At 36.6% G+C, this 12,550-nt stretch overlaps 1 protein-coding gene across 4 annotated transcripts in view; it reads right to left on the bottom strand.

Moving 5' to 3' along the window:
- LOC127840079 (choline transporter-like protein 2) overlaps positions 1–12,550 on the bottom strand; it is a 78,805-nt gene that overhangs the window by 31,917 nt on the left and 34,338 nt on the right. For all 4 annotated transcript variants that reach the window (XM_052368474.1, XM_052368475.1, XM_052368472.1 and 1 more), the window contains exons 5-9: positions 10,875–10,962; positions 6,793–6,906; positions 3,291–3,351; positions 1,437–1,584; positions 934–1,017 (exon numbers count right to left, since the gene is read on the bottom strand). In XM_052368474.1, the coding sequence (XP_052224434.1) occupies positions 934–1,017; positions 1,437–1,584; positions 3,291–3,351; positions 6,793–6,906; positions 10,875–10,962 (495 nt within the window). The remainder of the gene's footprint in view (positions 1–933; positions 1,018–1,436; positions 1,585–3,290; positions 3,352–6,792; positions 6,907–10,874; positions 10,963–12,550) is intronic.

Genomic DNA, 12,550 nt, shown 5'->3' with positions numbered 1-12,550 from the left:
CGTGAAACCTAGTATAATGGTATATGCCAGGCACTAACATAGTAGACAATCATGTGCTTTTAAGGCAACGTGTCATGCCACAGAAAGCCGCCTTATTATACACCAAGTTATTACGGATGAATATCTTAACCCGTGAAACCTAGTGTAATGGTATATGCCAGGCACTAACATACCGGTAGTAGACAATCATGTGCTTGTAAGGTAATGTGCCATGTCACAGAAAGCCGCCTTGAAAACGAATAAATTTGCACTCCAGCACTGTTGATGAATGCATAATCCACATTTGGCCACGAAGACTTGTATAACATATACATGGTGCATTACCTTTGAATGATATTTTTCAGAAAGAAAAATAGCTGAGTTGTATGTTTTTCACGAGGTTTTGCTGTTTTGAACAATATTGTTGTAAAATCAGGGCAGGCAGTTACCCTATAAACATTTTCCCTTGGTTAGCAGCACTAAGTGCACATAGTTTGGCAACTGAGAACAGACAACTGCTTGTTCAAATCAGAGTAAGAGGAGAATGGCTTTACAAATAACTTTATAACCATTCCACACATAAGATATGAGGCCTGGGTGGGAATTAAAACCAAGATCCTAGGATTTGTTCAGAAGTCTACAAAGTGGGCTAGCCGACCTGATTGAAAAAAGCTTTTGGCATCATTTGACATCTATGGATGACCTTGAATGTGACCTCGTACAGATCTGGTTCATGGGCATGACAGATCATGCATTAATGACCAATTTAAGGCAGGAAATCAACACGTGACTGATCTACGGTATGACATAATTGCAACTAAATGCTCACCTGATATTTTGCTTGGATGCATGAACTATTTATAAAGACACAATGTATATTACAAAACAATTCTCAATTATAAATGAATATAAAAGTCCCTAAAGCAGCATAATAATAATTGCGCCTGTACTCACAGAAGTATCATCCACCAAGAGGCAACAACATCCTGTATGACCTTTTCTCCATATTCCTTGGCCTTCAAAAACAGACCATACGCACTGAAAAAAAAATACAGACAAAATGTAATATGTAATAATACAGATTTATTTATTAACTACAACAATAAAGACTTTTAAAAACAGAGCAGGAGCTCCCAAAAACAGCGTGCAAGATATTTCTTCAACTTTTAAAATGTACTTTTTCTATAAGTCACCTGATATAATGAACACATAGCATATTTTAAGTTGAATATAAATGTAACTTAATAATACATGTAAACTAAAAGATGAACATTTATAAACTAAATTATTTAAAAAGAAGAAAATTTTATGTTATTATATAAAGAAACTACTTTTTTCTTAACCTTTTACCAATTAATATCTGTGAATTTAATTCACTTTTCAAGCTACTCTTTTTCTTTACTCACTTACTTATAATCTACATCATCCAAGATTAAAGATCAAGCAATAACACTTACTCCAATCCCTTTTTGATATCATCAGGACCAAAGACCTCATTCCTGTTGTTAGTAATGTTTGTAATGCTGGCGTTTTTCAAATTCTCCTCCAAGGATCCGACTTTCTCCAGTAGATCAGCAAGCACCTTCGGGACACATCTGTGAAGAACTGTTCATGGCAAATACAGAGATCTTATACACAGCTATACAGAAATTTGTTAAACCCTTAACTGGCTATACATAAATTTGTTAAACCATTAACTTGCTATACAGAAATTTGTTAAACCCTTAACTGGCTATACATAAATTTGTTAAAACCTTAACTTGCTAGACAGAAATTTGTTAAACCCTTAACTGGCTATACATAAATTTGTTAAAACCTTAACTTGATATACAGAAATTTGTTAAACCCTTAACTGAATATACAGAAATTTGTTAAACCCTTAACTTGCAATACAGAAATTTGTTAAACCCTTAACTGGCTAAACATAAATTTGTTAAAACCTTAACTTGATATACAGAAATTTGTTAAACCCTTAACTGGATATACAGAAATTTGTTAAACCCTTAACTTGCAATACAGAAATTTGTTAAACCCTTAACTGGCTATACAGATATTTGTTAAAACCTTAACTTGCTATACAGAAATATGTTAAACCCTTAACTGGATATACAGAAATTTGTTAACCCTTAACTTGCAATACAGAAATTTGTTAAACCCTTAACTGGCTATACATAAATTTGTTAAAACCTTAACTTGCTATACAGAAATTTGTTAAACCCTTAACTGGATATACAGAAATTTGTTTAACCCTTTACTGGCTATACAGAAATTTGTTAAACCCTTTACTGCTCAGATAGATATTTCAACTTGTTTGTAGTCCCTAAGAAAATAAAATACAATTAAAAACCTCTCTTAACTCTTTACCACTAAGATACGTATTTTGACATGTTTGCAGTCCCTTAAAAAGTTAAATTTCATTCAATATCTTTCTTACTAGATTCTAGTTTTAAAGGCTTTATCTCAAAAACCTTAGATACTGACGAGCAGCAAACAGCATAAAAACCTTAACAGACTGCGAGTTACTTGCAAGCTATTCTGGTTTTATGCTGTTTGCACATAGCCATTTTCACTTTGCTTATAAGTGGTAAAGGGTTAATTGTTTAAAGTTTTAATGTCTTTATTTCCAATCCAAAGATACTGATGAGCAGCAAACAGCATAAAATCTGCAACGCCTGCAAGTTACACAGTTTTCGTGCTGGTTGAATATAGCTTTTCCCATTTCATCTGAGCAGGAAAGGGATAAATATACAAATAAAAACATGAACAAATCTTGAACTTCCAATCTATTGAAAATGCATGGGTTCTAAAAATCTGGCATTTTTGTTTGATCTTAAATTTGTTGATTTCTAATAATGATGGACTTTGGTCTTAAGTGCTTGCTGGAAATTAGAATGATGCTTGAGAGGACCCCAAAGTATCCACAATTATTTTATGCTTTCCGATGGTTTATTACTAAGTGAGCCAGTGACCTAGTTTTTGACCCGGCAGGACCCATATTCGAACTTGACCTAGACATCATCAAGATACAAGATCACCAAGTTTGGTGAAGATCCGATGCAAACAACTTGAATTAGAGAGCGGACACTTAATACGGACCGACAGACCGACCAACAGACCGACCGACAGACAGACATGCTCACTCCTATATACCCCCTAAACTTCGTTTGTTGGGGTAGAACAAGAAGTACACACATCTTTCACACTTAGACACACACATACAACTACAGATTTTAAAGAAGCTACTGCCTCATATAAACCCATGAGGCCACAGTTTAAAGACACCGTGTGGAATGAAATTTTAAATCCAATACCTGGTTTACTCTCTAGGAGATAGGCAGGGCATTCGTTGTCTGTCACACGTTTATCCAGAGGCTGCAAAACAACAATACAATCAGTTGAAAACAGGTGGATTTATTTCTTAAAAGACAGAAATCAATGTAGTCAACATTGAAGTACCAAATTAACAATGCAAAAAGTTAAATGTTGAACTAGGCCAAAACGTTCTTTAGTTATCATCCGAAAACCATTTGGTGGACGGACTGACCGACCGACAGACAGACTGACGGACCCACATAAGCAAAACAATATAACCCCTCTTCTTGGAAGGGGGGCATAATAAGCATGATATATTTGTGATACAGATTTGTCCCGTGACTTGCAGCCAAATAGTTAAAATGTGCATATGACATTGACCTCGGTCTTAAAAAAACTACAGCTGTCACAGACGTGACGAATACCCCCACCGCCGCATTGACACAGAATATTTTGCATGTTGTGTTCACAAAAAAACAGCGGACACCATGCTCAATGTTTAAAACACACTAAGTGACCCCGTGACCTAGTTTTTGACCTGCCATGACCCATGTTCAAACTTGGCCTAGCCATCATCTAGATACAACTTCAGACCAAGTTTGGTGAAGCTCGGATGAAAACTACAGTAGAATTGCAATAACTCGAGCTGGCGATTTCTCGAAAACTGGCGATTACTCGAGCATTAAAGAAAGTCCCTAGCATTTTGCTTTAATGTCTATATAAAAATACCCGCGATAACTCAAACATGCGATTTTCGATAACTTGAGGTCGTGTGCCGGTCCCTGAAAGGCATTTCACACCTAATTAACTGGCAATTATTCGAGGACGCTTTCTCGTCTGGTCGGTGTAAAATATTCGAGTTGTGATAACAGCGCAATCAAGCAGACAAAAGACGCTCCATTAGGTGTGAAGTTAGTTGCAGTTTGAGAAACACTGCAAATTGTCATCCTTTGAGAAGCAGATCAAAGCTACACAGTTTTAATGATAATTTATTAATTACCAGCAATCGATAATATTCGCCAAACGTCTTCCGCCATCAGTTCCGGGAAGCTAATGGGTTGCGACAATCTTCAATCCTTGACTTTGCGCAACACAAGTCTGACTAATGTACATAAAATGCAAAGTGTGTAGTGATTATGTTGTTTTTAGTGTGTGTTTTTTTCATGCGCATGTACATACCTTGTGTGCTTTTTTAAAAATAATTATGCTACATGTACAGTGAATATTGATGAGATATTTTTGATTATATATATGTTTTGTGTGTATGTTGAAATAATTAAATGAATTTACGATCATCTTTATTGTTTTGTTTATTATACTGTAACCTTAAGCGATTTTTACAAAGCCTTTTCTTTCTCTAGCAACGTCTTAAATGTAAATAAAGCGTTTGCGGTCAGAATTTAGCACTATCAACCGAGACAGTGAAAACAAATAATACCATGGATTACTCGAAACCTGCGATTACTCGAGCATCGATGTAGGTCCCGTGCTTCCTCGAGTTATCTAAGTTAAACTGTACTTGAATTAGAGAGCGGACAACATGCTCAATGTTTAAAACGCACTTAGTGACCCGTGACCTACTTTTTGACCCTGCATGGCCCATGTTGGAACTTGGCCTAGAGATCATCTAGATACAACTTCTGACAAAGATTAGTGAAGATCGGATGAAAACTACTTGAACAAGATGTGTTTGTGAAACACAATGTCCCCCTATATGATGTTTGACATTGTAGGATGACCTTGACCTTGTGAAGGATGACCTTGACCTTGACCTTTCACCACTCAAAATGTGCAGCTCCATGAGATACACATGCATGCCAAATATCAAGTTGCTATCTTCAATATTGCAAAAGTATTCATAAAATAAGCCATTTGGGCCACATATATTTGACCTCTGACCTTGAAGGATGACCTTGACCTTGACCTTTCACCACTCAAAATGAGCAGCTCCATGAGATGCACATGCATGCCAAATATCAAGTTGCTATCTTCAATATTGCAAAAGTATTCATAAAATGAGCGATTTTGGTCACATATAATTGACCTCTGACCTTGAAGGATGACCTTGACCTTGACCTTTCACCACTCAAAATGTGCAGCTCCAAGAGATACACATGCATGCCAAATATCAAGTTGCTATCTTCAATATTGCAAAAGTATTCATAAAATGAGCGATTTTGGCCACATATATTTACCTCTGACCTTGAAGGATGACCTTGACCTTGACCTTTCACCATTCAAAATGTGCAGCTTCATGAGATACACATGCATGCCAAATATGAAGTTGCTATCTTCAATATAGCATAAGTTATTGCAAAATGTTAAAGTTGGCGCAAACAGACAGACAGACCAACAGACCAACAGACAGACAGGGCAAAAACAATATGTCCCCCACTACTATAGTGGGGGACATAAAAAGAGAGCAGACAACATGCTGAATGTTTAAAACGCACTAAGTGACCCCATGACCTTGTTTTTGACCCAGCAAGGCCCATGTTCAAACTTGACCTAGACATCATCTAGATACAACTTCTGACCAAGTTTGGTGAAGATCGGATGAAAACAACTCGAATTAGAGAGCGGACACTGTATACGGACCGACATACAGACCAACAGACAGACCGACAGACAAGCTCGCTCCTATATACCCCCCTAAACTTCGTTTGTGGGGGTATAAAAAGGCTTCATTAACTCAAACCATCATAATAAAGTATGTTATCCTAAGAATCCACTATATATAATGTGGACAAAACTTTCATCTGCTCTTAACATGTGACTTGTTAATTGATAGGCAATTTTATTTTCCTCAAGAATAATTATCACAATAACTGCCATGATCATAGATATCCTTCAAAAACACACTTATCTGTGGCCTAAACATTTTTTATATAATAAGCCCATGTGACCTTGACGTCTTACTGGTTGACCTTAAATCAAAAAAGTTTCATGAAATATTTCTCAATACAAAATTATGCAAAAAAAGGCACATTCAAAAATAGGTTGTTCCCTCCTCCTATTGAAACACAATCATGGAGTTAAAAAAGCTGGAGTGTTTTGAAGGCTTTCTCAATGGTTTGTATCTGGTGACTCTGAGAGATATTCGGAAATATCCTGGGGAGGGGATCAAACACAGGATGTCACAGTCCTATGACCAACATCATTTCCACCATTATACAAAAATAACTCCACATCAGACAGCAATTGGGACAGCAACAAAATAAATAACCCTTTGCATGCTGGGAAATTTGTCGTCTGCTAAAATGTCGTCTGCTGAATTTCTAAAATTAGCATTTTCTTCGACTTTTTTCAAAGAATACTATCAGAATAGCAAACAGTTTGGATCCTGATGAGATGCCACGTTCTGTGGCGTCACATCTGGATCCAAACTGTTTGCAAAGGCCTTTAAAATTCGGTTCCCGCACTGAAAGGGTTAAAATTCAAAGTATCCCAACATGAATAGTAACTATAGTATGTAATTTTGTCTATTCATCTATCCCTTACCTTTGTTTTGTCAGAATCTGCCTTGCAATATTTTTCAATTTCTTCTTTGGCACCTGGTACTAAACCTCCCAGCTTGTAAAATGTGTTCTTCTTTGGGCATTCCTCTACGCATATCTGAAAATTTTGTTCATTAGTCACAGGGTACCAATTCTCGAACGGAACCAATTCTCGAACGATTTTTATAAATTATAAAATTTACTCACGGTGGAATTGTAAGATTTAAAATTGGGTCCTATTTTAAGTTAGTTCAATATGAATACATTATATTTGCAAACTTCCAACTTGACAGCCTCTTCTTCGTAAATGCAACTGCAGACGAAGATTCATCGAACCAAGTAAAATTTTAAAATTTGACCAGGTAAATGAGTGGTTAATTCAGTTAGATCATTATAAGTCATCAAAATGTTTTGTTTTATAAGATTTTAACAATATGAGCGATGTTTTTATTCACCTTGAAGGCTTTTCACTACCTTTCACTTTGTTTACAACTGTCAAAATAAGCGATTACATTCTTAACATTGCCCTGTTTTCTATTTTTATTTTAATGGATTAGGTTGCAAACAACTAAGTTGTTTTATGGTCAATTCGTTCTGAAGCCAACTTGTAACTCGGGAACATTCAACCACATTTATTGAGAATCAGTTTATTCATAAATATAAAACTTCTATTTAGATTTTCTTTTTCTTTCTTTTAGACAAAAGACACACAAAAAATCAAATACATACTCAGTCTGTACTCTACAAGCAGTAGTTTGAGAAGTCAAAAAAGAAAAAAAATTGTCCAAAGTATCAATTACATGTAGTATTAATCTTCTGATTAAATGAACAAAATATATAAGTAATGATTATACACATCAGTTGCATTGTAAATAAATTTATTTTACCAGTTTATGTGTGCTTTGCAAATGTCTGATGGCTGGCTTGAGTGAACGTTCGATAATTGGTTCCAAATCGGTTGCAAAAGGTAAACAGAACCAACTTCATTTGACCAACGGTAAGGTCGAGTTATTAACGCTTGTTTTCTTAACATTTTATAGTTTCAGAAAGAGTAGACTTTTACCTGAAATATCATCTTAAATTATTTTGTAAAACTTGAAACAGACAAATTAAATAAAATCAGTAAAAAATCGTTCGTGAATTGGTACCCTGAGGCTAATTGTCTACAAGAGATCATTCTCACCAGCATTGTGGCTGCAAAAACCCACATTTCTCTGCCAAGGTCATGGACAGAAATATAAAAGCCCGACTTAAACAAGACTATTGTCAAGATATATGGTCCCCTACCGATGAACTCCACCATTGTCAGAATTTTTTATTCTTTTAAAATATTTGTTGCCATAGCAACCAGAATTTTTGATGTAGGAACAAAATGAAATGACATGCATAATCTCCATATTGCCATCTATCCATGTTTCAAGTTTCATGAAAAAATATGAAGAACTTTTAAAGTTTTCGCAGGATCCAGAAAAGTGTGACAGACAGACTGACTGACTGACTGACTGACAGACTGACTGACTGACTGACTGACTGACTGACTGACTGACTGACTGACTGACTGACTGACTGACTGACTGACTGACTGACTGACTGACTGACTGACTGACTGACTGACTGACTGACTGACTGAATGACTGACTGACTGACTGACTGAATGACTGACGGACACACAGAGCGCAAACCATAAGTCCCCTCCGGTTTCACCGGTAGGGGACAAAAAAGGATCCCAAGGCATGCCATATTTTCTGGCCTGGTTCTCAAACTGTACTCCCATTTTATGCGAGCAAATATTTGTGGAAAGTTTGTGCTGATTGATTGAAAAAATAATTATTTATAAGAGCTTTAATGGTAAATAATGCATTTTTCATTCAAACAAAGGACTATTAATTTGAATTGCCTGATGTGATTTGGCTGGTTATCAAGTTTGGCCTCCATTTTATGTTAAAAAACATTTTCAGATAGATTGGTGAAGATTTGAAAAAAAACTTGCATTAGTAAGATAGCAAAATCTAAGAATTTCCTATTGATCACAAAAACTAAGGGCATTAACTCTGACTTGCCTGATGCAAATCAGCTGCTTATCAAACTATTTTTTTCCCAACACATTTTTTTTCAGGACTGCAAACAATAACATAAAATTATACAATATGAAACATAACACAATAATGTGTGTGATTCGAAGGTCGCCGTGGCGTAATGGATATGGTGTCCGCCTAGCGATCGGGAGGTCACGGGTTCGATCCCCACTGTGGGAGCGTTCTTAAGATCTTCCCCAACAGACACCAAGTACTGGTTCTAGTCCCAGGAAACGAACTCAAGAGCGTTTCATATAAGCCTTAGGCTTTCGATGCAGTCAAGCGAAAATAAATAGGTTTAAACTAATTAAACTAAACAGATGAAGAAGGCGAAGAGAAACTTAATTTAAATTATCTCATACGAAATCATGTTACAATCTGAAAAACAAAATGTCTGACTTCTAAGTCAGACATTTTCCTTTAAGTTAAAGACACAGATATTGCATGCAAGATGCAATGTCAACAGTAATTGTGATCATTTTGATGCATTAATTTTTTAATTTCTTCATAAATGATGAAGATACAGTTCTGTAAATATTAACACCAGTAAATAACACATAATAAATTCTGTAGTCATGCTAGAGTCATTTTGTCTCATTTTCAAGAATTTTATGAACAAATTCATACAAAACTTGCAAAAAACATTATCTTCATTGTGCAAGGGCATACAGATCAAAACACGGACACGCCTATTACATTAATAGGTAAAATGTATGTTTATTGAGTTATTTGAAAAGAAATCAAACTGAAAAATTAATAAAAGTGTCATTATGTATAACATGCAATTTGCGTGGGTAAATATTAATATAACTTTGTATCAATGTTACAATCCGGGGGTGGGGTGGGGGGCAGCATTGTGCATGCATATAATACTGTAGGAAGGATATTGCAGGACAATGACATGCCCAGAGATGAATATCCGATATAACAGATGTTGCCTTAGCATCAATAGAGGATAGTGACCGGACACTGACACTACCATTACTGATGGGCAATTTTGTAAAATATGTATATATTATCTGAAACTAGGTTGTTGTTTTGAATAGCTCCAATGGTAAGCATATCTTAAGTTGTACTGAAATGGTAAACTAATTATACAATATCCCATTTGAAGTACACCAATTACTGTTTGGTATGTGACAATATGAGATTTTGAGGTGACAAAAAGTGCCTCATAAAAGAGTTCCCCAACTCAGCTTCAAAATTTCAGTCATTAAACTTCAGCCCCAGAAATTATCTGATATGGTGATGTTATTTTGGCAGGAGAGATAAATCTTGGGCATTCCTAACTAAGGGATACCACTCTTAGACATTCCTGACATGGGAAGATCATTTTATGGATTCCTAACTAGAGGGGATAACCCTTGGACATTCCTAAATAAGGGATATCAATCTTGGACATTCCTAACTATAGGAGATTACTCTTTGACTTTCCTAACTAGGGGAAATTAATCTTGGACATTCTTAAGTAAGGAAGATCACTCTTGAACATTCCTACATAAGGAAAGATCAATCTTGGACGTTCCTAACTATAGGAGATTACTCTTTGACTTTCCTAATTAGGGGAAATTAATCTTGGACATTCTTAAGTAAGGAAGATCACTCTTGAACATTCCTACATAAGGAAAGATCAATCTTGGACATTCCTAACTATGGGAGATCACTCTTGGAAATTCATATCTAGGAAAGATCACTCTTGGACATTCCTAACTACGGAAAATCACTCTCCTACATTCCTAACTAGGGGAGATCACTATTGGACATTCCTATCTAGGAGAGATCACTCTTGGATTCCTAACTAGGGGAGATCACTATTGAATGCATTACTAGGGGAGATACTTGGACATTCCTAACTAAGGAAGATCACTCTTGCACATTTCTAACTAAGGGACATCACTCTTGGACATTCCTTACTAGGGGAGATCACTCTTGGACATTCCTAACTAGGAAACATCACTCTTGGATTCCTAACAAGGGGAGATCACTCTTGGATATTCTTAACTTTCTATACCTGTGTGGTGGGGCAGCCATCAACAAACACACCTGGGCCCATCTTGCCACATGCTATCAGATCGAAGAACACCAAGTTGTCCTTGCCCCTGAAAGAATAGCATTTAAGTTGAATACTGTAAATAATGTATATTCCTCTGCATACAATTTTGTGTTATTTTTTTTTAAATAACTACTCCCTTAACATGTAAATTAGTTTAACAAGGGCTGTTTGTAAAACATGCATGCCTCCCATATGGGCTCTCCGTTTTAGTGACAGCCATTGTGTGAATATGTTTTTTGTCACTGTGACCTTGACCTTTGACCAAGTGACCTGAAAATCAATAGGGGTCATCTGCCAGTCATGATCAATGTACCAATGAAGTTGCATGATCCTAGCCATAAGCGTTCTTGAGTTATCATCCGGAAACAATTTTACTATTTCGGGTCATCATGACCTTGACCTTTGACCTAGTGACCTGAAAATCAATAGGGGTCATCTGCCAGTCATGATCAATCTACCTATAAAGTTTCATGATCCTAGGAATAAGCCTTCTTCAGTTATCATACGGAAACCATTTTACTATTTCGGGTCACCGTGAACTTGACCTTTACCCTAGTGACCTCAAAATCAATAGGGGTCATCTGCGAGTCATGATCAATGTACCTATGAAGTTTCATGATCCTAGACATAAGCATTCTTGAGTTATCATCCGGAAACCATTTTACTATTTCGGGTCACCGTGACCTTGACCTTTGACCAAGTGACCTCAAAATTAATAGGGGTCATCTGCAAGTCATGATCAATGTACCTATGAAGTTTCATGATCGTAGCCATTAGCGTTCTTGAGTTATCATCCGGAAACCATTTTACTATTTTGGGTCACCGTGACCTTGACTTTGATATAGTGATCTGAAAATCAATAGGGGTCAACTGCTAGTCATGATCAATCAACCTATCAAGTTTCATGATCCTAGGCATAAGTGTTCTTGAGTTATCATACAGACTCTATTTAACTATTTCGGGTCACCGTGACCTTGACCTTTGACATAGTGACCTGAAAATCAATAGGGGTCATCTGCGAGTCATGATCAATGTACCTATGAAGTTTCATGATCCTAGGCATAAGCGTTCTTGACGTATCATCCGGAAACCATTTTACTATTTTGGGTCACCGTGACCTTGACCTTTGACCTAGTGACCTGAAAATCAATAGGGGTCATCTTCCAGCCATTATCAATCTATCTAAGAAGTTTCATGATCCTAGGCATAAGCGTTCTTGAGTTATCATCCAAAAACCATTTTACTTTTTCGGGTCACTGTGACCTTGACCTTTGACGTAGTGACCTGAAAATCAATAGGGGTCATCTGCGAGTCATGATCAATTTACCTATCACGTTTCATGATCCTAGGCCTAAGCGTTCTTGAGTTATCATCTGGAAACCATTTTACTATTTCGGGTCACCGTGACCTTGACCTTTGACCTAGTGACCTCAAAATCAATAGGGGTCATCTGCGAGTCATGATCAATGTACCTTTGAAGTTTCATGATCCTAGGCCCAAGCGTTCTTGAGTTATCATCCGGAAACCACCTGGTGGACGGACCGACCGACAGACGGACCGACAGACGGACCGACAGACCGACCAACATGTACAAAGCAATAGACCCCCTCTTCTTCGAAGGGGGCATAACAAAT

This window comes from Dreissena polymorpha, chromosome 7, assembly GCF_020536995.1.
Source record: "Dreissena polymorpha isolate Duluth1 chromosome 7, UMN_Dpol_1.0, whole genome shotgun sequence".
NCBI classification, from domain to species: Eukaryota; Metazoa; Mollusca; class Bivalvia; order Myida; family Dreissenidae; genus Dreissena; species Dreissena polymorpha.
This window is presented reverse-complemented; position numbering and strand designations above follow the sequence as displayed.